Genomic DNA, 24,358 nt, shown 5'->3' with positions numbered 1-24,358 from the left:
TGCCTTTGTGTGGACCAGAGGTATCAGGGGCTGAAGGACAAAAAGATGAGAGCTGCAGCTTGTCCTCTGTCTCCTTGGAATAAGGGGCCCTCTGAAAGACACCAGGGATGCAGCAGGGATGTGCAAACTAGACATGTGGTATTTGCCAGAAGCTTTGGCATAATGTAAGGAGAAATAGTGCATGAATGATGTGATGGAGTTATTGCTGACTATGTCCAATTAGTGAGGTGGTGCTGTGTGTGGGGTTCATTTAATTGGACCTTTCTTGAGCAGATCCAGGTTTATTTAGCATTTTACATTAATTTGATCTCAGGAGAGAAGAGGGCAGCATGTTGAATTATAACAACCTTTTATTAAACAAAGTTCTTCCTCACTGACCTTTAATGTCCCTTTCCCTGCTTTGTGCTTCTACATTTCTCTGTAGCTGCTCTTTTGCAACCCAAGAGGGCACTCACGTTTGGCATATTTCAGGGTCTGCTGCCTTTGTTCCTCTGAATTTGACCCACAATAAATGTCTAAAAGAAGGGTTTTCTGAGTTACTGGACTGTAAACTCCTTGGGGTTTAAGAAACAGTCCATGAACATCTAGGTATCTAGCCTTACCATCCCCCAACACATGATGCCTGTTAGTAGGAGAAGCTCAACAAATCTCTTTCAAACTTAATATCTCAAAGGTCTTTACAGGTAGAAATTGTGGCTTTAAAAATAATACTGGATTTACATAAGATCCAGGGGATACCTGGGAGAGTTAACAAAGATTTCAAAAGGATTTAAAGTCCTTCCTACCAAGATAGTTCCTTGAAGTATAACAGGATAAGCCTTCTAACATGGTGGATGAAGAACCAGGGAAAGAGAGACTTGTTTATGTTTAACTTATGGTTCAATCAAGTATTCAAAGTCCTGAGAAGATTTCTCAGGCTCCCATTTCACACCTTTCACAGTTAGAGACCAGAGCTCATGATTCCCAGGCCCTCTGCTTGGTAGATTAGTTGCTCTCTCAGCAGCTTCACCCAGAGCCCATCCTTCAATGACAGTGTTCCATTGTTTAGGTCACAGGGCAAGTGGGGAAAATGAACTATAAAGTACATTTTCAGTTATTAAAGTAAAGCAAAAACATTTTAAACATTGGGAGTAGACAGAAAAAAGTTCACTCCTAATGTCTCTACCCCAATGGTTTTCAAAATGTGGTCCCCAGACCAGAGCATTAGCATCACCTGGAAAGTTGTTAGAAATGCACATTCTTGGGCTCCACCCAGACCTGGTGAACTGGTAACTGGGGATGTTATGACAATTTGTGCTTTAACAAGTCCTCTAGGGGATCCTTTTGCATGCTGAAGTTTGAGAACTGCTCAAGCAGCACAGCCATTATTAGCATTTTACAATAGTTACTCCTGAGTGTGTGTGTTGTGTGTGCATGTGTAAATGCAAGCATTGCCAGACTGTTAGGGTACCAAAACAGTCATTGTAACACTAACTCCCAAATCTCTCTTGTCTAGAGCCTCACCTACTCATGCAGTAAGCGCAAACTAATGCAGAGCTTCCTAATGTCAAGAATCTGGTAATCCCCCTTGGGGGCCTGATAGGGGTGGGGAATGTGCCCTAGGTTTACCACCTCCTGCAACTTCAGTGAAGTCACTTTAAGTTTGTCCTGAACTCTTGATAGATCGGCAGCCCAACCTATCTATGGCAGGACTTCGTCTTTCCCTATCTGATGTTTCTCTGAGGCAGAGATAGTCCTTTAGTATTCCGTATAAATCACTAGAGCTGGCTCTTCATCCTCTCTAGCTGGTAAGGAAAATAAAGGGTTAAGAGGTCAGGGTATGATGGTTAGTGCCTGGAGCCACTGTTCCCTCTGATTCTCAGGCCTGGGGGTGAGTTGCTCACTGCTTTAGTGAGAATGCAAAAAAGAATACACTTTCCCGAATTTCAGTGAGGCTTTTGTAAGAATAAAACAGGCAAATTGCTTCTTGGATATCTAACAAAAAATAAAATACATGTGGGTCATAGGGTCTGTGGTTCCTTCCAGGCAGCAGGGGTTGCGGAGGCAGTGAAAGGTATTCCTAGAATTCCCATTCTGCGGCGCTCTTTCCTCATTCACCCTTGGCAATGTCCCTTATCTTGGTTGGCTTCTGTCACTCTGCCTTCTTGTAACTTTGGTCTTCACATGGGGACAGTGTCAAGTTATTTCTCATGTATTCCTCAGTCCTAGAAAAAGCAGAGGAAGTGGCTAATTACCAGAACACAGAAGACATGTAGTGCTGCTCTGCTACCAATATGATTCCATCAGAATTTCGCTTTAGCCCAACTGTATATATTTTGTTACACATGTATTGTACAACTTAGTATCATGCTTTTCTACATTACATAATGCTTAGATTGAAAATCCTATATCCACCATAAGTGAACACCAAGTTCATATTTGGGCTTTTCCACGTCTGTAAACATAGGATTAAATGCTATCTTCTTTGTTTTAAGTCGTTAAATTATATCAGACAAAAAAAAAAGCATTGGTGGCTTTCCCTAACGTTATGTAGGTTTAAGGGATATTGAAACAAGGGCAGAGAAATGTTTTCTCTGACCAACCGAGCAGGGGCGAGGTAGAAAAAGGAACGATGACTTATTCATTACCCCAGATAGAAAGCCTCCTTTCTAGGCTGCGGAGGCAGAGTTCAAGGGGCAGGCGGACAAGGTGCAGGCAGCGCCGCAGCGGCTACCTGGAACCAGAGCACGTCACCTAAGCCGTGCGGGTGCCGGAGCTGCCACACTGCAGCGAGCGGTCCGCAGTCCGCGGGGGCACAAACGGCCCTCGCCGGGCGGGAGAACGCCCATCGCCTTCTAACCAGCAGCTGGCCCGCGGGCGCCCGCAGCCAGTTTCCCCGGGGGCGCGGACGCACAGGTGGCGCGTGCAGCAGCACCTGTCCCACCGGCCCTGCGCCCGGGCGGGGCTTCCCGCGTCCCCTTTAAGAGCCCGCGTCACCCGCCCTGACGTCAGGGTGTCTCTCCGCACGAGGCCGCGTCCCGCGCCGCTCAGCGCCCCCGCGCCCACAGCCCCGGCGGCGGCACGACGAGCGGCGGCCCGGCGAGCGCGCCGCTCCGCTCGGCCCTCCCGCACCGGCCGCCGCCGCCCCTTTCCGCGTTTGCAGCCGCCCGCGTGTCCTCCCGCACCATGTCGGTGGCTGGGCTCAAGAAGCAGTTCCATAAAGCCACTCAGGTAAGGCGCGTGACAGGTGCGCCGCGGGGTCGTCCCGGGCGGAGTCGCTTGCTGCCGGCCCGGAGCGTGGGGACCCCGGCCCGCACCGAGCCCGTCCCGGCGGCGCCCCGCGGGGCCCCACCCGCCCGGTTGGCGGCGGCGTCTGGGAGCCCACCCCGGCTCCCCGCCCCCGGCTCGGTGCGGCGCTGCGGGCGCCGGCGAGTCCCTGGAGTCCACCCTGGTCGCCCTGCGCGTTGCCCCCGCATCGCCACGCGCGGGCGCGGCAGGGAGGTGACCGCAGCGGCCTCGCCGCGCCGGAGCGCAGGTGCCCGGGCGGCGCGGCGGGAGATTACGTAAAGTCGCCTCTTACCCGTGACCTTGCGGTGTCGGTGCGCCCTGCCCCCGGGATGTGCAGGCACGAGCGGGGCCCACACCGGTGGTGGCTGCGGAGAGGTCCGCGGTTGGCGCTCTTTGCACTGTGGTTTCCGAATCCGTCCGTCCATGTTGTCCCCAGGCTCCACAGGAGTGGAAAGATGGGGCTTCCTTCTGGAGAGCTCATACATTAACTTTTCCTCAGTGGTGAAACTCCTTCGAGGCCAAGGCTTGACTAGCAGTCTACTTGTCTTTAAAAATTTCCCGTGGGTTTTGCAGCCTTGACCAAATCATGTATTTCAAAGTATTATATTTAGTGAGCCTTTTACATCTTGAATGTGCCCATCTTTCTCTGTGAGGTTAGTAAGATGTGATTATCACACAATTTATTTGAATTAGATTATAATAACTGAAATGTCATTGGGCTTTGTTGAAGATTTTTACATAGGAAAAAAGAAACGAATACTTATAATGTGAATTATTTCTTGTATATTCAGTATGGTTAGTTAAAAAAAAATTTCTTTTTCACCTTTCTGAAACAGCTCTAGTTTAAGGGATCTTTAGCTAAAGACTTAGTTGATTTCCTTAAATATTTCTCCCAATTTCACCGTAAAGATTTTTTCATAAATTAATCTTACTACTGAGTTTCTCTTAATTTTTCAGAAGTAGTGAAGCTTTTCCCAAGCGTCCACAGTAACAGTCCTATTATAAACCACATTCAGAAAACGTGAGAGTTGTGTAGTACAGAAGCTTGGTTCAGTTAGGGGGTTAGATGCAGCATGAAATTCATCTCTTGTGGCCCATATGCCATCTCTATCACCACAGGATAGCCTTTATAGAATCAGTTACATCTGTCAGTTTGGGAAATTCAGAAAATTGAGGCAATTTCAGTAAAAATGCCCATTAATGTAATTATTTCAGCTTTTCAAATTGGGTCTTTCTGAGACTTCTCTGCCAGAATGTTTGTAAATATGAACACATTGTTGGCAGACCTCTGATAACTTTCTACTTCCGATTCCTTCAGGTTTACATAACCGGCATATGTGCCACCCATAAATTCTCAGGAAGAACTTCTTTCAAGTCCCTAACCTTTTATATTCCAAGTGCTTGTCATTTCCCTCAAGCAGACCTCAGCCCTGAATTTACCAACACTACATCCTTTTTTCACTTTCAATCTAAGGACTTCTTTTGCAAATCTTGGTGCCCTAAAAGACAGATTGAGTATTGGCTTTGCAGTGGGAAAGGTTAGGGCTTGACCCCATCTCTGTGACCTTGAGCAAGTTATTTAACTTTTGAATTTGTCCTTGCTAAAACGAGGATTAATTCCACTTCTTAGAACTGATGTAAAGATAAACAGTTGTAAAGAACAGACATAAAAAGTGTTCAGTAAATGCTATTAATGTTAGGGATAATCTTACTAGTATAAAATACTGTCCCTTATATTAGTAATAATAAGATATGAGGAAATTATACAAGCCAGAATTTTTAGCTTTGCTATCCTAACAAAACAATAATACCCATGTCCCCCATTTCAGTTAAATCCTGAAATTATATGTAGCTCTGAAATTCAGGATAAAAAATTGGAATTAAGACACTAAAGAACTTCTTAGATGATCGGAGGAGGTCTGTTTGTGATGAGATAAAATTAGTATTTGTCACTGAATCCAGATGCAGAATCACTGCATCATTTTCTTCTTACTGAAAAGCCTTTCATTTTAAAGGGAAGCAACACACACACTCTCTTATTCATATCTTAATGTAGCACAATCTTAGAAAGCCCAAGGCAAAGGTTATTTTTTCCAGCGCATGTATGTGTATTTTGAAGGGTGTGTAAAGCCAGTGCTAATTTAAATGTGACAAAGATAATAGGGGAAATAGCCATGTCCTACTCTTTATGCCATTTTTCCCATACAGTTCAGTGAACCTGTTCTTATCTACATAGGAAGTCATAGATAAGATCAGGTTCCTGTACCTTTTACATTTCAGGTACTTGTCACTTCCTTAAAGCAGACCTCAGCCCTGAATTTACCAACACTGCATCTTTTTTTTTCACTTTCAATCTAAGGACTTCTTTTGCAAATCTTGGTGCCCTAAAAGACAGATTGAATATTGGCTTTGGAATGCGAAAGGTTAGGGTTTGATCCCCATCTCTGCTGTCTGTGATCTGGAATTATTTCCTTTTAATAACACATATGCTGGATTGTTTAGCCTATGTTCAAAGTAGAAGCTCCCCCTTCTGGCAAACATTTCTCTTGTTTCTATGAAATTGAGTTTTTTGCTTATGTTACTGAAAGGTGGTATTTATATTAATAAGGCAGTATATCTTCAGTGTTTGCCCACTGATTTGAAATCTCTGATTAAATGTGTCACAACTCATCTCTTGATTTAGAGCTGATTGTTTCTACCTTCTTGCTGACAGTTATTTTCAATATCTCTGATATTTTAAGATAAAAAATGCTTTTGCCAAATGCAATTTATTAAAGTGGAAAAGCCCTTCAGCCTGATAATATATTAAAATAGCAAAAATTGATCATCTTTTTACTTGAATATATTTTATTACTTTATTGTCCATAAAGATATTATTTACCTTGCAATTAGAATAAGGTACTTCTTAAAAAAAACTGTGAATAAGGCAGATGAGCATGTATTATTCTTTTAGTGAGTTTTATTCGTACTGACATTTCATTTTAGTCAGAGTATTGTAAATTTTTTCACATACCGGTTTAAACTGGTGACAGATTAGGTGGAAAAAAAAGCTGTCTGGTTCCAGTTAATACGCTGTTCTTACAAAATCTGTACCTTTTTTAAAAAACTATTAGCGTTTGATGTGATACATCTCCCTTTATAGTAACATGTGAAAGTTTTGTTACAGAGCAAAAGTAATTAGGTCATTGTATTAGTTCCTTAGGCCTGCCATAACAAAGTATCATGAACTTAGTATTTTAAACAACAGAAAGTAATTATCTCACTTATGGCAGCTTGAGGAAGGCGTCAGTACCTTCATGTTCCCTCTGAAGGCATGAGGCAAGAATCTGTTCGAGGCCTCCGTCCTAGCCTCTGGGGGTTTGTTGGCAATCTTTGACGTTTCTTGATGTGTTAGACATGTCATCCTGATCTCTGCCTTCATGTTCACGTGGTGGTGTCCTTGTCTGTCATATGTGTCCAAGTTTTCCCTTTTTCTGCAGACACCAGCTATTTCGGATTTGGGGGCCCACTTTACTCAACTTAAGTAATTATATCCACATTGACCCTATTTCCAAATAAGGTCACTTTCTGAGATACTAGGGTATGAAACTTCAATATATGCAGCTTCTGCTGTTTGGGAAGGGGCATAATTCAACCTGTAATAGCCATTATTTACATAAAAGGATTCACTACAATGTTCTTCTAAATATTGTATTTGATTCAACACTTAAAAAGACAGTTCAGTCTGTAAATAACTTTCTGTTACATTGAATGAGATATGCTTTCTTCTTTTTAATGAGTTTGGTTAGGATATATTATATCTATTATAGATTGTATTTCCTGTTTTTTAAAAAATGATGACTCATATTTGCTTAAGCTGGGTGTTGTGATTGTTGTCCCACTCAGACTCATCAACTGGAGAAATTTAATTACATTGGTATTTTATGCCTTTCTGTTTTAACTAATTTTTTCATGCTTTAATCACATTTAAAATGATGTATTTTATATAGATGCTTTGCTCTGGAGAACGTTGCATAAATCTGTTGTGTATTTGTTGATTTGGTGAGACAACTTGTTAAAGTATTTAATTAAATATATAATTAGTTATGACTTTAAGTGAGGTTCTCAGTTCCACAACTGCCTGCTATAAGCAGTACAGTTTCTGCTGCCTTCAAAATCTCAGGTGTGGCTTATTGGTTGACACAGTGTTCCTATTTCTGCCTACTTTGTCAGGTTCTTAGCTTGGGTCCATGGTACGCTGCAGAGGGCCTATATATTTTCTAAAATAACATACTGCATTTTATATGTGCATTTTTCTGAAGGATAGGTCCATAGCCTATCACCAGCTTCTTAAAGGAATTCATAATCCCTGTCTGCCCCCTGACATCCAAAGTAAAAATGCATTGATCATGTCATCAGGAGGGAATGGGGTGATTCTTAAAATAACTATCACTTCATTCATTCTACTACTGGGCATTAGAGTGTGTGATAAAAAATGCAGCCTTCTCTGAACTAATTTTGGGACAATCAAATATAAGAAAACCTTCCAGAGGTGTCAGGATTGAATGAGATCGTGTCTGTGAGAGTGCCATGATTGCGTAATAAGGATAACTTAAACCACATTTAAAAAAAGGTTAACTTACTGATATACTTGAGAAACAGGCCTGTGGCGTGTTTGAAATGAAACTGGTGAATGAAAATAATTTTCTTTGAGCCTGAGGCTCTTGATCAAGGTTTCTGTTGTTGAGCAGTCGTATTTTGCAAGGTTTGCTCCAAACAGTGATTCTTTAATGTTTTAAGATGAGTTTATATGAGTGTTGGTTTTAATCTACTTGGAAAATTTTGAAGTACCTTCCAAATTAATTAGAAATACCCTTGAAACTGCCAAGACTTGGTTGCGGAAAATGGTGACTATTCTGAGAAGTGTCACTGTCGGAGGGAGGAGCTTAAGCTTGCAGAGCAGATTCCATTTTGCTAAACTTGCTGTGCTGCATACAGATTCCCGGGGGCACCCGGTCACCCTAGGGCTTTCTTTAGAGTGGGAAGCCTGAGGGATTGGAGAGAAGGGATGACCACGGATAACTGCATGATGAGAATTCAGCAAGGGGGTTTAAGAACACTCCAGGGGTTTAAGTGGTGAAGCTTTCTTGAGGATGTGCAGTACTTCAGAGGTTAAGGCCTGCTGTATGTGTAGGATACTGGGGGTTAAGAAATCAAAGGATTTCCTTGACTTCCTTTTTTTCCCTCTTTCTGATCTTTTAGTCCTTTGTCTCCTGTTCTTTTATGTGATGACCAGTTTTGTGTGGCCACAAGAGGAGACAGAGGAGAGGCTCAGGAAACAGCTGATTATACCTAGAGGCCCTAGAGAGACAAAGTCACTGCACACGGATGGGCGCCACCTGGGAAGAGGACCAAGGGAGCCGGCTTAGCCAGCCAGGTGGCGATTCAAGAGAGAGCCTGACTGGGGGGCAAGTGCCTTTCTTGGGGGTTAGGGTAGAGCACCCCAGAAAAGGCAGGGGGAGATTTCTTTGGTGCATCTGAATGTTAGTAGGTCATGGTCAGGGGTGGCAGAGAAGGGACCTTGGGTAGCACTCCCTTGTCACACTGGTGCACTCGGTCATCTGGGTAGGTGTGCTCACAGCTTGTGGGCATGAGGATGTTGAAGCAGCAGGAGACAAAATATGAAGTGTAAAAATTTTACAGTACAGCTTTCTCAATTTTTTTTTTTAGATTTTCTTTATTGCTCTAGTCACTTGGGAACCCAAATGTTTAAAAGTTATTTATATAGTCTGTAATGAGTAATAAAGACAAAGAAGCTATTAGCTATACCTTTTAAAATGTCATGTACTGTGAGACCCTTTCATGAGTTCTTATAGATTATCAACAGAATATTTTCAAATGATACTAAATCAACAGCTGAATCTGGTACTTGAGGACATAACCCTACTATTTATGAAATTTTTTTCATTTAGTACAACTTCTAAATTGAGAATATGATGTTCTAGTTGCTTTACTCTAACCTCCTTCTCAACCTCCCACCTCCACCCTGTCTTTCAGGTCAAATCGTATATGGTACAGATAACTATGGAGAAGCTTTCTATAATTCTTGATGACCGCCAATTTCCTAAGTGGTTTGCTTAGATGTGTAGATCTCTGAAGGACCACTAGACCCCATATGAATTATATCTGAAAGAAATATAAATATCTTATAATTCACACTGAACTTTACCCATAGACCCTAGTTGGAGTTCTGTAACACTAAGAAATATCTCTGTGTCAAGGTACAGTCCTTGTGAAGCACACAGGGACAGTCTTCCTATGCTTTTTAATGTACAAAGAAATCACATCCACAGTGAAGACTTCTGTTTGGGAAAAGAAAGAATGGGAGTTATGGCCGTTATTGTCCACACAGCAATGCTACGTTGTGGGTAAGCACTGTGAGGTCCCCAGTCCTCTGGAAGGGCAGTTCTTTGGTGTTACCCTATTCTGCAATCTGGGAAGAACTCATTCCTTCAGAATTCCTACTGAAACTTAGGAGACTTGTGATCCGTTTTCTTTGTATCAGTTCTATTTGCCAAAAACCTCAATGGAATATTTCTGGATTCCACTGGATCCAGTGGATCTTTTTTTTTAAATCTAGTTTTCAACTAGTAGGTTAAGTTGTGTTAATTGGAACTTTGTGTAAGGGTCTAATGTTTTGGTTTAACCCAGAGGTCGTAATGGATCTTTGTTGTACCAAGGCTTTTTCATTCTTTTTTCCTGTTCCTTGCTTCAGGGATCAAGGATGACTGGGGTTCTGCCATCTTTAGCAAGTGGTTTCCAAGACTGCCAGAGGGAAAGAGTATGTTGGAGATTTTCATGGGCCAGCTCTGGAAGAGGAATGTGTTAGGCAGAATGCTGAGATTGTCAGTGACCCTCCCTCTTGTGTTGTCCCTTCCTCTGTGAGTGTGGATCAACCTGTCACTTGGAAAGATGTCCCTCCTGAGATTGTTATTTTATATGACAAAAGGGAGATTATACCATTGAGGTATCCTGATCACATGAGTTCTTCAAAAGAGCATTTTTCTCTGGCTGGTGGTGAAAGGGGAAATCAGAGTAACTGAAAGTATGAGAAAGACTGTGGGTACATTAATGCTGTGTAAAGAGGGAGGGGCCATGTGAGTAGGAATGTGCTCAGCCTCTAGGGGCAGAGGGCTCTGCCCTTGGATGACAGCCAGCCAGGAACAGGGACCTCAGATGCGCAGCCTTGAAGAACTGGATTCTGCTACTGACCTGCATGGCAGAGAGTCCTTCCCCGAGCCTCTGTAAGAGCCCAGTGCAGCTTTTACCTTGGTTTTGATCTTGTGAGATCCTGAACAGAGAACCCAGTCAAGATGGCCCAGACTTTTGACCTACAGAACATTAATTATGTTATCTGAATTATGATATCTGAAAGAAATATAAATATCTTTCTTATAATTCAAACTGAACTTTCCCCACAGATCCTAATTGGAGTTCTATAATGCTAAGAAATATCTTTGTGTCAAGGTACAGTGCTTGTGAGGCACACATGGACAATCTTCCTAAGCTTTTTAATGTACAAAAAAATCACATCCACTAATAAATGGCTGTTATTTTAAATTGCTAAAATTGTGGTAATTTGTTGTATAACAAGAGAAAACTAATAGAAGGAACAGTCACTCCTGTTTATGTTCAGGTTTGTAACATGGGCAAACCTTGGAATACCTAAGTGCAAGGGAAGAAGAGGCGAGGCTGGAAACTGTTGCCTGACAGTGTACCCGGCATGTAGAAGTGGATATTGGTAAAAAGCTAGAAGTCTCTGCCATCCCTTGTCTCTATAACACATTCATTTGTGTGTATACATATATACACATTATACACACACATAAAATTTAAGTTTCATTTGCTAAATTAATCTTTTCATACTAAATAAGGGTTATTGTTCCATATAACTTTAAAAATAAATTTTATATTTTACAGGTTTTTTTTCCGACTCTAATAATGGTTAAATTAGATATTTTTCTCTGTTAAAACACAAGTTTCTTTTTGTTGTCCCTGGTCAGTTTTGAACACTGAAACTGTTAACTACTTTCTGAGCAATCTGCTAGACTGGTGGGCTGCTAGAACACTGACAGTTTCATTGACCTTGGAATGGAGAGACAGTAGAACATTGAGGAGTTTGTTGAATTACTAATCTTCCACAAAGCATCAAGGATTTTTACAAGTGAGAGTAGAGTGGTTGACTGTTCACCCTCCTTCTATTTCTGTGCTTGTAGATGGCTCATGCCAACATAGCCACAGTGAAATGCCCTTATCTAGTATGGGCACCCCAGACAGCTACATGGTCCTTTGAAGTTGTTCATTAAGTTGGTGAGAATTGCAGATGGCTTGTAGCACCCTTTGTGATTTTTGTCTGTGATGTGTTCATGCTGTGCTCTTTGACGTGACTTCTGGATCCATGGCCCTAATGGTTTTCTGCAGCTGATGAACAGGACCAGACATATTTTGGAAAGGATGAGGTCTAGCACCCTGAGATGCCCTCCAAGGACTTGGTGTCAGCCTAGCAGGTTGGCTGGGGTGAGGACAGTCAGGCACAGTCCTGGGGCTGAGTGATGAAGTGACCCAAAGGTGGGGAATCCTGGGATTGATTACAGAGTTGGTACGGCTTTTCACCCTCATCATTCTCTGCACTGGCTGCTCACTGAGGTGAGCCCTGTGTGCTGCTTTATGTTGAGTGAATGCTGTGTACAGTGGCTTGCTGGCCATGTTTATATTACTCATTAAATTGCTTAAATGGCTACTTCTGAGCAAAAGAACCCACCAACCAAACTCTTTGCAGTTACTGGTATTTGTGGACTAACAGAAGGCAGTGCTTTCTGTAGGTGTTCCACATCATTACTGTCATCAAGATTTTATTCATGAAAGTTGATATCCTGTTATGTTACCTTGCACTTGAGTTCTGTCTCATGTTCCACTTTTTAATTAAGTTTAACAAACATAAAGCTGTTTTCTTTTAAGCTCTTTTCTGTTCATCTCATTCACTGCTTTCACATCTTTGGTCCCTTTGGAGTTTGCAAATCCTAAATCTTTAGATTTGTTTGCATTTTTTACTTTTGGTCATTACCTTCACGTTCAATCCAGCCCAAATCTTTGAAAGAGTTACTAATAGTCTGCATCATCTGTTTCTTCTATAAATGTCGGTTGATGTGGAAAACTCCTTTTTTCCTAGCTCCAACAGAAGCAGGGAAAGCTTATCATTATAAAACTTAAATTCCTCAACCAATGATCATTAAGATGCATGTAATTCATTTTTTACAAGCTTTTTCAGCTACTGTCTGTGTGTCAAGATGTATACTTGTAAAGCACTTTGATTCATTTCACCATAAGCATCTTATGGGAAAGGATGTGTCCTAAGCAGAAAGCTTATCATAAAATCTTTGCATCAATGCATTTGTCTAAATTTGATGACTGTTATACTACTTTTATGAGGCAATGAGTTATACTGATATATCACATATATGTGATATGTATTGGCTTGCATTTATAACATTAAATTCTTGGTGTCTGATGTCACTGTGTCTACTGGTTGCTGCCATGAATGATTCAAGAAAATAGGCAGAGTTTCTGCAGGCTTTTTCCATGTGGTTATGATGCATTAATTTGACTGTTTCCCAGATTTGTCATTCAGTTTTACCTCATGACTTTTGGGCATCTGTATTCCTCTTTAAGTAACTGACTTAAACTTAATTTAAAAATGAATCATCATATCACTTTCACAAATGGAAAAAACACCATCATTTATCATAAATAGAGGTATAGGAAATGGTCATGCAAAAAAAAGTTAAGTCCTAGATACTCATGCTTGAGTAAATCTGTGAGCTTGAAGTTTATTCTGCTTTTATTAAAATGAGATTAACGAATGTTAGGCAGACAGTAGAGATACTAATAATATGCTGAGACTTTTCCTTCATTAAGTCTGAATGAGTGGAAGAATAGAAAAAATGTTATCCTTATTGAGGACGCAAGTCTGCACCAACTGTATTTTCAAAACATGCCTCCTGTGACATTTTGACAATATAAATGGTTGACCATTTTCTGTCCATCAAGGAATTAATTTTCCACCCACGCCAGGGGATTTGATTATGTATCTAAAAGGGAAGGCTATTTGTTTAGAGCAGCACTGAGTCATCTGTCCTGTGCCTAATGTTCAGAAGGAAGGCAGAGTTGCACTTTCAAGAGAAGCTCTTGAAATCATTTAAGAAAGGTGGAAGAACATGCATCATTCAGCTGTGTAGAATATGATCAATAGGAGCCCAGGAATAGAAACTCAGAGTCTTAACATCTCCTAGTTTTCCCTTTCTAAGGGCCTGTAGGACCTCGGTCGGGTTGCTAGTCACTTGATTTCAACTCCTGCAATTCCTGAGTTTATATGGTCTTGGGCATGAGTCTAGATTCTGACATTTATGCTTTGTTCTTGTTCCCTTCTGATTCATTATCTAAGTGTAGCTATAGTGATCTTTCTGAAGAGCAAATCTAATTTGATTCATTTCACCATAAGCATAAGTCCAGTACCATCTCTCACAGCTCTTTTTATGTGGGATTATCCTTTAAACTTGGTTACGATTGTTGACTTTAGTAGTTATTGCAGTGAAAAGTTGGAGACAATATAAATATCAAGTGGTATGGGATGGGGAAGTAAATCATGGTATGTCTCATCTGCTAAAGACTCTTTAGTGGCTCATTATGGCTCCGGGCATAAAGCCCTTATGAGTCCCATTAAGGAGTTTGGAGTATGAGCTGACCCCTGTTTACCAGTCCAGTCCCATCTCTCACAGCTCTTTATATGTGGGATTATCTTTTACACTTATGCTGATTATGTTTTACATCTTTACTTTGTACCACACAGACTAACCTGCCCTTATGCCTTTGCATCATGCTGTCATCTTTGTGGAAATCTGTTTTCCTCCCTTCTCCTTTATACGTGAGTAATCACTACTCCTTTTTACGTCTCAGTTTGATATTTTCTTGGGCAGATTTACCTTTCCCTCACTTGGTCAAATTGTAAAATGAAAATTGCCCATTACACTTAAGTGTAGCACTTGGCCCACTGTACTGCGAACATCTGTTCTTTCCTTGTTGGTTCACTCCAGCGTGGGTATAAAGGGACCTTGTCTATTCTGTGCTGTGTTGTGCCCCCAGTGCCTGTTCCGTCCATAGTGAGCTTGTGGTTGATGTGTGTTGAATGAACATACCTTTTCCTGTTTGTTTTATTTATCCATATTTATATATATTTAAAAGGGGTTATCCTATGCATGTAATTTCTAATTGTTTATTTCTGCTTAAAATACATTGTATATATTTTAGTTAAAAGTTAAAGCATGCCCTCATAAAATTATAAATTTGTAAATTTAAAATAGGCTTCCATATTTGTAAAATGGAAAGCATGGCTAGGCACTGTTTTAACTTATTAACTACCTCTAACAGCCCTATGAGGTTACAGCATTATTATCCCCATTTTACAGATAAGGAAACGGAAATGCAGAGGGCTTAAGTTGGCCAAGGTCATAAAGCTTCTGTGGCAGAGCCAGGGTGTTTCAGAGTCAGGAACTGGCAATAGCCTTCAACTATGAGTCCTATTCCAGTTTTAAATGTCAAACTAAGATATATCTAAAAGCATTTAGTAATCAGTAAGATAAAGATGAATACCTTAAGAGAAAAATAACAAAGAATACAGAAAGGCAGTAGATGAAATAAGTAAAAGTGGCCAGGATACAAATGTAAAAATCATGGAAATAAAACAGTGATATCTGACATTTTTCATTGTTTAAGTTAGCATGTATTAAAAGGGTGATAATACTCTGAGTTAGCAAGGCTGTGAGAACATGGGTTGTCATTTGATGGTGGGAGTGTAAGCTGTTGAAACACTTCTGGAGATCAGCAGTTCTCTTCCTTGTAATTCTGTTTTTAGGATTCTCTCCACCAAAAATAAATGTACAAACACCAAAACTTGGTTACAGTTGTTGACTTTAGTAGTTATTGCAGTGAAAAGTTGGAGACAATATAAATATCAAGTGGTACAGGATGGGGAAGTAAATCATGGTATGTCTGTATTATGGAGTATATAGTCATTTTATCCAGGGGCAGTATTTATTGGTATAGGGAATTATCATGATAATTGCTAAGTAAAAAGCAGGCCGTAAGCAGTTGGCTTACTACTGGAATAAAAGAGCTATAATTGTAGCTAATATACACTGAAAACTTATATGCCAGGCACTGTGCTATTGCTATAAGAGTATTTCTGAAATTAACATTTAAACAGTGATTTTTTTCTGGTCTTTGGGCTTATGGATGAACAGTCTGTGCTTCTCCATTTTCTTCCTCATATTTTTTAATCATTATATCTGTCACTAAAGTTTCTTTTTACATCACCATCTTTACTTATTCCCATCCCCACTTCCTCAGGTTAAATTGAAAACAAGTATAGAATAATCTCATAAGCCATCTTTGGGGTGGGGAGCAAACCCAAGTTTCCAGACAAATTCTAGAATTATATATAAATCGATGTTTTCCTAATTAAGCGCTTAGCTTCAGAGTGTTAGAATATCTGCCTTGCCCTCGATAGAGCCCCACATTAAACTGTGCTGCTTGGATTTCTTCTGCATGCATGACTGCTTTTCCTGTTTCTTTAAGAAGTGCAGGAGCCTCAAAAACAAGAATGGTGGTAATGATTTTTGCTGGCATTCATTTTAAATGAAGTTTTTTCTCCAGGTCCCTAGTCTTATCCTTTGGAACCAGTGTCATGGCTTTGACACCATGTTTTACATAAGGGGAAAGAGGGCAGCTAGAATGTATAGTATAGAAGAGTGCTTTTGCAAGATTTCCTCAGTAATTTGGTGCAAAATGTTCAGTCCCATTCTCTCGCACTTATACCAGGAGTCTCCTGGGTATCTGTCAGTTTTTAGTTTCTTGGCAAAAGGCCCGCAGGCAGTGCCATCCTAGCAAAGAAGAATGAAGTGAGGAGATCACCCAAAGAGGATTGGAGACGTTCTGAGAGATCCACTTTGAACTTGAATGCAAAATTCTGTTAATAGCTGCTGGTGGGCTTCTCTTTTGAGGACAGATATAAAGTTTATGAAGCTATGAATGGAAAAGTGATGCCTCCTTCTTTTTACCCGAAACGAACTATTACAGATGGAAGAACGACTGCCCTGACACACAGCTTCAGTAATGTGATGGCCAGACCACTTTCAGCTTCTTTCCAGAGAGGACATGTCTGGCAAGATGAACTGGAGCGCTGGGGGTGGCTGCTGGTTGGGTACAAGTGTGCCTTTATGGATGATTTGGCGTTCTCTGGGGCCTGGCATGCTTTAATGACTTCAATGAGAAATGTTTCAAGCTCTGAGACAAATAGGTTGTGAAGTCATTTCTGGAGTAAAGTGTGTTTTTCCAGCCTCTGCAGAATCTTTTTAAATTTTGGGGCCAATATTGACTAATAAGTTGAGAAACAGACTTTAAGACTCCCTCAAGAAATTTGTTTTCCTGCATCTAATGAAAGAATGTACTAAACTGATACTTCTGTTTGCTACAGAGTTTTAGGTTTTAGTCCTCTTAAGTGTTTGTAGTTTTCAACATTTAAATATATCACTGATAATATATTTAATGGATATGAAAAGTGAAAGAGTGATTTTTGAATTAAGGTAGATGTTACATAATGGAACTTTGTTACCTATCTGTTCTGTACTGTGTCCTTCTTAGGTGGTTCTCTTAAGAGTAGAAGGGTTTTGCAGGACACTTCTCTCATAATTGAGCACTACTGGTGAAAGGGGAGGTGTGAGTCTGATTTGTAAGTTTTTTAAGGCAGGTTATTAAGATGTGCTTTATATGATACTCAGTAAGTTATTTTGATTGAAAAACTTTTTATGCAGGACAGTTTCTTATGTGTATCAGTACATTAGTTTCCTCTTGCTCCTGAGTGGACTCGTGGAATCATAGGTCTGATTTATAGACTACCTAGGGACTGGAAAAGTGTGTGTTAGTCTGTTTCTATAGATTAAGTTGCTTCACTTTTTCTTACATTGTAATTTTGAAGGTGTTTTACCTTTGTCTCATGCTTCATTTAGTAGTGATTCTGACCCCAGCCTGGCATTTCTGCAAGTAGTTTAAAACCACTGAAGCTGGTGCAGTGGTTCCCAAACCTGGCTGTGCATCATACTTGGTTCCTCCCACTTGAGAGTCTGAATTAGATCTGAGGAGGGGCACAGACAGTACTTTAAAAAAAAACACCACCAAACCCCGAACAACTCCTCAGCTTCAGGGACTGCTACCCAAAGAGTCTTCTATTAATAGATAAAACATGGAGTGGGGAGGGCAAAGATATGTAAGTTGCAGTAATATTGGATCAAATGAAGTTAAGCATGTGTCTGTACTGTGGGCCTTTCCAGTACCTAACCATCAAAAAATGCTCAAAATTCTTGAAGCAGAATTCTAAGGTTATGAAGTTTCCCAAACTTAATTGATTAGTGCATTCTCCTGCCTGTCTCCCCCTCTCTTCTTTTTTTTCCCTTCTTCATCCATGTTTTTAAAGAAACATAAAAAAAAATTGTTCTAGATTACCCATACATCAAATAAATAATAGTTTTCTATGAGAAGTTCTTATTTTTGATGTATGTTTCTTTAAGTAGAGGTGTTAACTTGTATGTTGAAGTAAGTGTTAGGATCTTTTGAAAAATGCCCCCTGACAAATAAAAGTTCTTTATTCAGTATGTCAGATTAGGTCATCCTGGTTTGACTTTTTTCTTTTAAATTAACTATAGTTGCCATGTTTTACATTACATCCCCACAACTAATTTATTTTATAACTGGACATTTGTGTCTTTTGATTCCCTTCACCCATTTCTCCCCCCCCCCACCTCCACCTCTGACAACAACTTATCTGTTCTCTGTATCTATGAGCTTGTTTTTTGTTTGTTTTGTTTTAGATTACACATATAAGTGAAATCATATGGTGTTTGTCTTTCTCTATCTGACTTACTTCACTAACATAATGCCCTCAAGATCTGTCCTTGTAGTAGATGACAAGGTTTCATTCTTTCTTTTAATGGCTGAATAATATCCAATTGTGTGTATATGTATGTACATAGATTTATTTATTTATTTATCCATTTTCTTTATCCATTCATCCACTGATGTACACCTAGATTGCTTCCATATCTTGGCAATTATAATTAATGCTGCAATGAGCACGGGAGTGAATATGTTTTTTCAAGTTAGTGTTTTCATTTTCTCCAAATGAATACCCAGAGGTGGAATAGCTGGCTTATATGGTAGCTCTATTTTAAATTTTTTGAGGAACCTCCATGTGTTTTCCATAGTAGCTGCACCAGTTTACATTCTCACCAACAGGGCATGAGGGTTTTCTTTTCTCCACATTCTCGACAGCATTTATCCCTTGACTTTTTGATAATAGCCACTGTAACAGGTGTGTGATGATATACCACGTTGTGGTTTTGATTTTCATTTCCCTGATGATTAGTGATGTTGAGCATCTTTTTGTGTGCCTTTAGGCCACCTGCATCTTCTTGGAGAAATGGTGATTTGACTCTTTAAGTGGTAACTATGGAGATACTTGCTTCTCTAACATTAATGTGAAACAGGAAAACTCAATATTAATTTTTCTCTCTTTGTTGATGAATGTGGAGTGACACAACATTTTGTAGTGTGTATATGCTTATTTTACTATGGTAATCTCTCTCTAGGGAGAAGGCATATTGATACTGAACCATTCATATGGGAAAGTGAAGGCCTAGTAAATTCCCCAAAGCTTTCGCAGGAATTTTGTTTAATCTGGCCCAGACTTGTGCGTTCTGCTTGCTCATCAGCAGAAACTCATTCCCTTCTTATATTACAAATAACTTTAAAATGTGCAAGTAGGTTTTTCAGGAATGTTATGAGGATTGAAGATTAAACATTTGAAGACTTTTTTTAACATTGTGGGAAAGAAGCCTTCAATATATTATTTACTTATTTATTTTCTCAGGAAGCTAAATGATGCTGTTGAGTAACAAATATGGCAGTGCAAAGCCTTTAGCCTCTAGACTTTGTGGTGTTGATTTAATGTTGTTTTCAGTATGTTTAATACACAGGAGCTGTCTTCTCATAGTTTATCATTAATGTCCCTTGGATAAATAGCTCAGCACCAAGACTCCTCTTTAAGGAATAGACTTTATTCCAGTTAACACTCCCATTTTGACTTTATAACTCCCCGATTATAATGACTTCTTTCTACATTGTACAGTCTCACACTTTGTATTGTGAGGTTACTAGTCTGTTAGAATTTTCATTTCTGGTGTCAAATACATGCCTGTGGAATATTGGCACTTGTCATAATATCAGTTTTTGAAGTTTTGTGGAAGGTCCTCAGATGGACCACTGCTCCTCACTGGCTATTACCTGATCCTACTGTAACCTCTGACCCACTCTCAGTCTCCCAGCATTCCCTCCTGCCTCCAGTCAGGTCACATTTTAGTCAGAGTGATCTTTTCAAAACCCAAATATGCCCTTGCCACTTCTGTGCTTAAAACCTTTCAGTGGCTTCTGGTAGCAAAGACAAAAATCCTAAGTAGTGAGCTGCAGGGGCTGGCGTGATGTGACCCTTGCCTTTCTGTCCTGATTTAGTGCCAGGTTTTCCCTTACACTGTTCTCTGGCCATCCATCTGTCTTACAAACAGTAGGCATTCAATCGATTACCTGCCATGCTCTGTGATAACTTCTGAGTGTAGAGAGGTGAATAAAATACCCATTCCCTGCTCTCATGGAACTGGGAGTGTAGGGTAGGAGATAGACTAACAACCATGCAATATGAAGTTAGACACTGTCACAAGTGCAACACAGAAATGCTACGGTGCTGTGACATGGAGGTCATACCTGACATTGTGTTGTGGAGAGAGACCACATTTCCTTCAGCATGTAGAAGGTTAAGCATTGTTTATCAGGTACAGCCAGGGAAGCTCTTACCAGCAAACATAATTCTAGATATGGAAAAAATATAATTATTTATGCATAAAGAAGAACAGGTGATTACATGAATGTATACACATATCAGAATTCATCAAGCTGCACACTGAGGTTTGTGCATTTTATCATATGTGCCTCAATTAAAAAAAAACAAGTAATTGTTTCACAGATAATGCCTATTTTAGAGAGGATAGCCTTGAGGATAAAGTGCTACCTCTTGTGTGTTACTGAAACTGGGGTCTTGGAAACCATCTCCTGCTGGAATAGTTTCTGTTGAACAAATGAGATCGTATAATATGATTTACATCATTTTCTTTCTTTTCAAAGACCATATCTGTGGCTTTCCATAAGTGGGTGGTCATGAAGGGTTTCTGTGAGGATATATATTTTAACTAAGAAGCTGAAGGTGAGAAGAAACATGTCCTTTGTGGAGTTGCCAGCTGAGGGGACAGCATGCAGGAATGTCCCCAGAACAGGCCTATGTGTGGCTCTGCTGTCGCACCTGTGTGTTTGGGTTGAATGCCTACTATCCCATCAGCCTGGAGCTAAATGCTAAACGCTAACATACTAAATACAAAAATAAATTTTAGGTGGTTGGAAAGTATGAAGGTAAAACAATGTAAAGTAGTAAAAGGAAAGATGGACTCTCGAGCTGAAGAAATACTTTCTGAACATGATTGAGAATGTACATAGACTGTAGAATAAAGGTGGTTGATTTTTGCTACATAAAAATGAAGAACTTCTGAGTAGCCAAAGCATCCTAAATATAATGAAAATGACTAATGAGATTAAGATGTGCAGCTACAGCTACAAAATAAAACGAACAAAAACCAGCTTTGGCAAGGGTGTGGGGACAAGGGTTACTCTAATGTCCTGAAGGTTCTCTGGGACCCCGTTAGGCAATGTGTGTCAATATGTAAATTCCCTTTGATCAAGGCACTTGGAATTAATCACAAATAGGGAAATTGGAGATGTGTAAAGACAACGTTCAGAATTCATCACTGTGTAAATGGTGGTGAAATATTGGTACAACCACCCAATAAAGTTTTATGTGGCCATTAAAAATGATGTAATATATGTCTGTTCACATGGACACCTTTCCCTGATACACTTGGGGATGGGGGACAGATTTTAGCAAGGCATGCGTAGCATGAACCTATATATAGCATTGTGGGCATGGCCTGTGTCTGAACATGTGACTGGATGGAGGTTTGAAACAGGATTCATAATGTTAATAATTGTCTGTATATGCAGGCTTTTGAAAGTTTCATTTCTGTTAATTTTTTGTGGATGTTGTTTCTTTTAAAAAAAATACAAACTATGAGCATACCTTTTGATAATAAGAAAACTAGGAAATGAGATTATGTGTTTCCTGTATGTGTATCTTTATTATTATTTTTAAAATTAAACAGTTTTCTAGCTTATAACATTAAAAATAAAGATATTTTGTTCTCCCTTTGTAAGTATTTAAACTCTTAAAACACTTATTTTTACCTCCTTTAAATGCTATTCCCATTTTTGGCCTTTCTAACCATTATATTTATGGATGTTTGAAATATTCAGGCTATACTGAACAGAATGTCAAACACAAGGAAGGAAATGGGGTTCAGAGACATTTTCATTAAAATTGCATGAATACTGGATTTTATTCTATAGCACAAAGCCTTCCTGGATGAACTGGATCAGTGTTCAATAGAGACACAGCCTTTTAAGCATGACTGTTCTTAAACTCTTCTGTTTCTACTTAAATGCCCTATATTCTTTAGCCTAAAAGCAGAGTATCTAAGACAAAGGAGCATAAAAGACACCAGCATCAAAGATAACAGTATAACACTGAAAGGATTATTTCAAATAAACCACCTGCATGTGCGCACACACACACACATCGCTCTCTCAGAGGTCATATTAATGGCACAGCTGGTTCAGATTCTGATCTTTCCCCAGTCAGATCTTCAGAGAACAGTTTAATAAAACACTAATTATGTAGCAGCTCCACATAGTGTAGACAGGGATAATCTAGCTGCATAATTTTGCTAATGATAAAGCCATGGAATGCTGTTTTTGTCCTATTTTAAGGTATCTGTTTGTTCTGTAGTTACTAGGGGTACACTGATTTCAGAATGACAGAATATTTGATATTCAACAGCCTCGCTGGTTCAATGAAAATTAACCACTATTATGGATTTTGTGGAGAATGGACTTTAAAGATTGGTTTCATGGTAATTCACACTGTGGGGACACATTTGGGATTAAGAAAATTTACCCATTGTCCTGGGTGGGGGATCACTGGAAGGCAGAGCAAAGGGGAGAAGGGGATAAACTGCCCATGTTGGTGAGAAATGCCATGTGAATTTAGGGATTAGGGTGCAGGATATGGATATTGCAATACATTGTTGGAGGCGCAGTAGATAACAGAGCTCTACAGATTTTTTTTTTGTCTTGTGTTTTTTTTCATCAGCTCTTTGATAACCATTGTGATTTTTTCCCTCTTAACCAGTGTAGCCCACAGCATTTTAAACCATTGTATACATGCACCACCCAAGCTTTTCCTTGGATGTCTCATGCATATTGTTTCTCCAGCTTTACCGCACTGCTTGGTATCTTTAGCCCATAGCTCAGGTCCTTTTGGGAGGGTAGCTGTCATGCAAAGGTCTGTTTCTTTTTGGTTGTTGAAGCTCATGTTCTCTTAAGTGACACCATGTTCTTTAATCTGAACCAGTCTGTTGTTACTAAAGGATATTTAGGAAAATGAACGAAAGGTGGAAAAAAAATAAACAAAGGCCCTAATGTTCAGATATATTTTTAGACATAGAAGCAACTGGCTGCTTTCCATGAACTAGTCAAGTGTAATCAATGAGTCATGTTTCCCTCTTTGGTGGTTTTTCTTTAAAGGATGAAATACTGGTTTTAACTACAGTGTGTGTGGCTTGGGTTCTCCAGATTCATGGAGTGTGGTTACTTTGAATGGATAGTATTTCATTTTATCTCTTGTAAAACATCTTTTTTAGTTAGAAAAATCAAGTCTTCTTTCCACATAAGCATCAGAAATGGTGAAGTTATTTATTAAACCAGGACAGTAATTAATTAAAAAAAAATTTAGAATAGAGGAGGAAACCAGTGAGTGGGTAAGTGACATTGTTCATTTTCAGGTCCTCTGGAATGCTTAAGTAGAGCCTGCAGCAGTTTTTTTAGATCATTTTGAATGGTAAAGTTTGTTTTGTGACTTGTTGAATACTCCCCTTAGAACATGAGATGTGGTCATTGGGAAAGAGGCTCGTTGTGGTAAATCATCTCTCTGTAGTGGATTTGATTCTGTCAAATAGTTACAACTACTTCTGGTTCTACTAGTTAGATAAATGGCCAGCCTTGGGTGTCACAAAGGTATTTTTGGGCTGGCCATCTTACAGATAATTTCACATTAGTGAAGCTGAGACCTCACTGTTTTAAGGGTGCTGCTTAGGGCTCTAGTTTAACTCTTCTTTCTCAGACTGTCTCTCCTGCCTTTTGAAAGCCAAATTGGCATTCTTTAATATCAAGTGCTAAAAAATGAAGAGCTCTTCTTATTGGATGTTATGACTTAAAAGAGGAAGAAACTGAAGAATGACTATCAGAAGTCCTTGACCTTCTCCTCTGGACTTGAGGCAGGAGGCTCCTGGCACTCCAACACTCTTTCTCAGGATCAGGATAGCCAGAGACAGAAATGATCTTAATTCATGGGACCATGACTTGACATGGAACTGCTGAGCTCCCAGGTCTTTGTAAAGTTGCTTGCAGTAACCTTTGAATTTGTTCTTAGAGCACTAGCCAAACGCACTTTGTCTGTTCTGCTGCTCTCCTGCTCTGAGGGTTGGCTTCTGACACTACTCCAGCCGACTAGACCTTTCAGAAGCATTCCTCTTATCTGTCCGGCCTCTCTCACCCACGAAGCTGCAGCACTTGCAGGGACATTTCTTTTCTTTAGCTTATTTACCTCAAAAATCCCATCAGTGGAGTGTCACTTTGATTGCTGTTATCTGAATTCTGCATTTCAGGGAGTCTCTGGTAGGTCATAGTTGAAGTTAGTTAATTTATGGCAGGGTTAGGATGAAGCATACAAAAC

The 24,358-nt window shown here is 39.9% G+C and overlaps 1 protein-coding gene across 3 annotated transcripts in view; it reads left to right on the top strand.

Moving 5' to 3' along the window:
* The first annotated feature begins 3,032 nt into the window (after positions 1 to 3,032).
* SH3GL2 (SH3 domain containing GRB2 like 2, endophilin A1) overlaps positions 3,033 to 24,358 on the top strand; it is a 215,954-nt gene continuing 194,628 nt past the window's right edge. The window contains exons 1-2 of one of the 3 annotated variants that reach the window (XM_073228453.1): positions 3,033 to 3,210; positions 14,153 to 14,227. In XM_073228453.1, coding sequence (XP_073084554.1) covers positions 3,166 to 3,210; positions 14,153 to 14,227 — 120 coding nt within the window. In that variant the 5' untranslated portion in view covers positions 3,033 to 3,165. The remainder of the gene's footprint in view (positions 3,211 to 14,152; positions 14,228 to 24,358) is intronic. The other 2 variants (XM_073228452.1, XM_073228454.1) reach the window with 2 other exon arrangements.

The sequence above is a fragment of the Manis javanica genome, chromosome 2 (genome assembly GCF_040802235.1).
Source record: "Manis javanica isolate MJ-LG chromosome 2, MJ_LKY, whole genome shotgun sequence".
Taxonomy (NCBI): Eukaryota; Metazoa; Chordata; class Mammalia; order Pholidota; family Manidae; genus Manis; species Manis javanica.
This window is presented reverse-complemented; position numbering and strand designations above follow the sequence as displayed.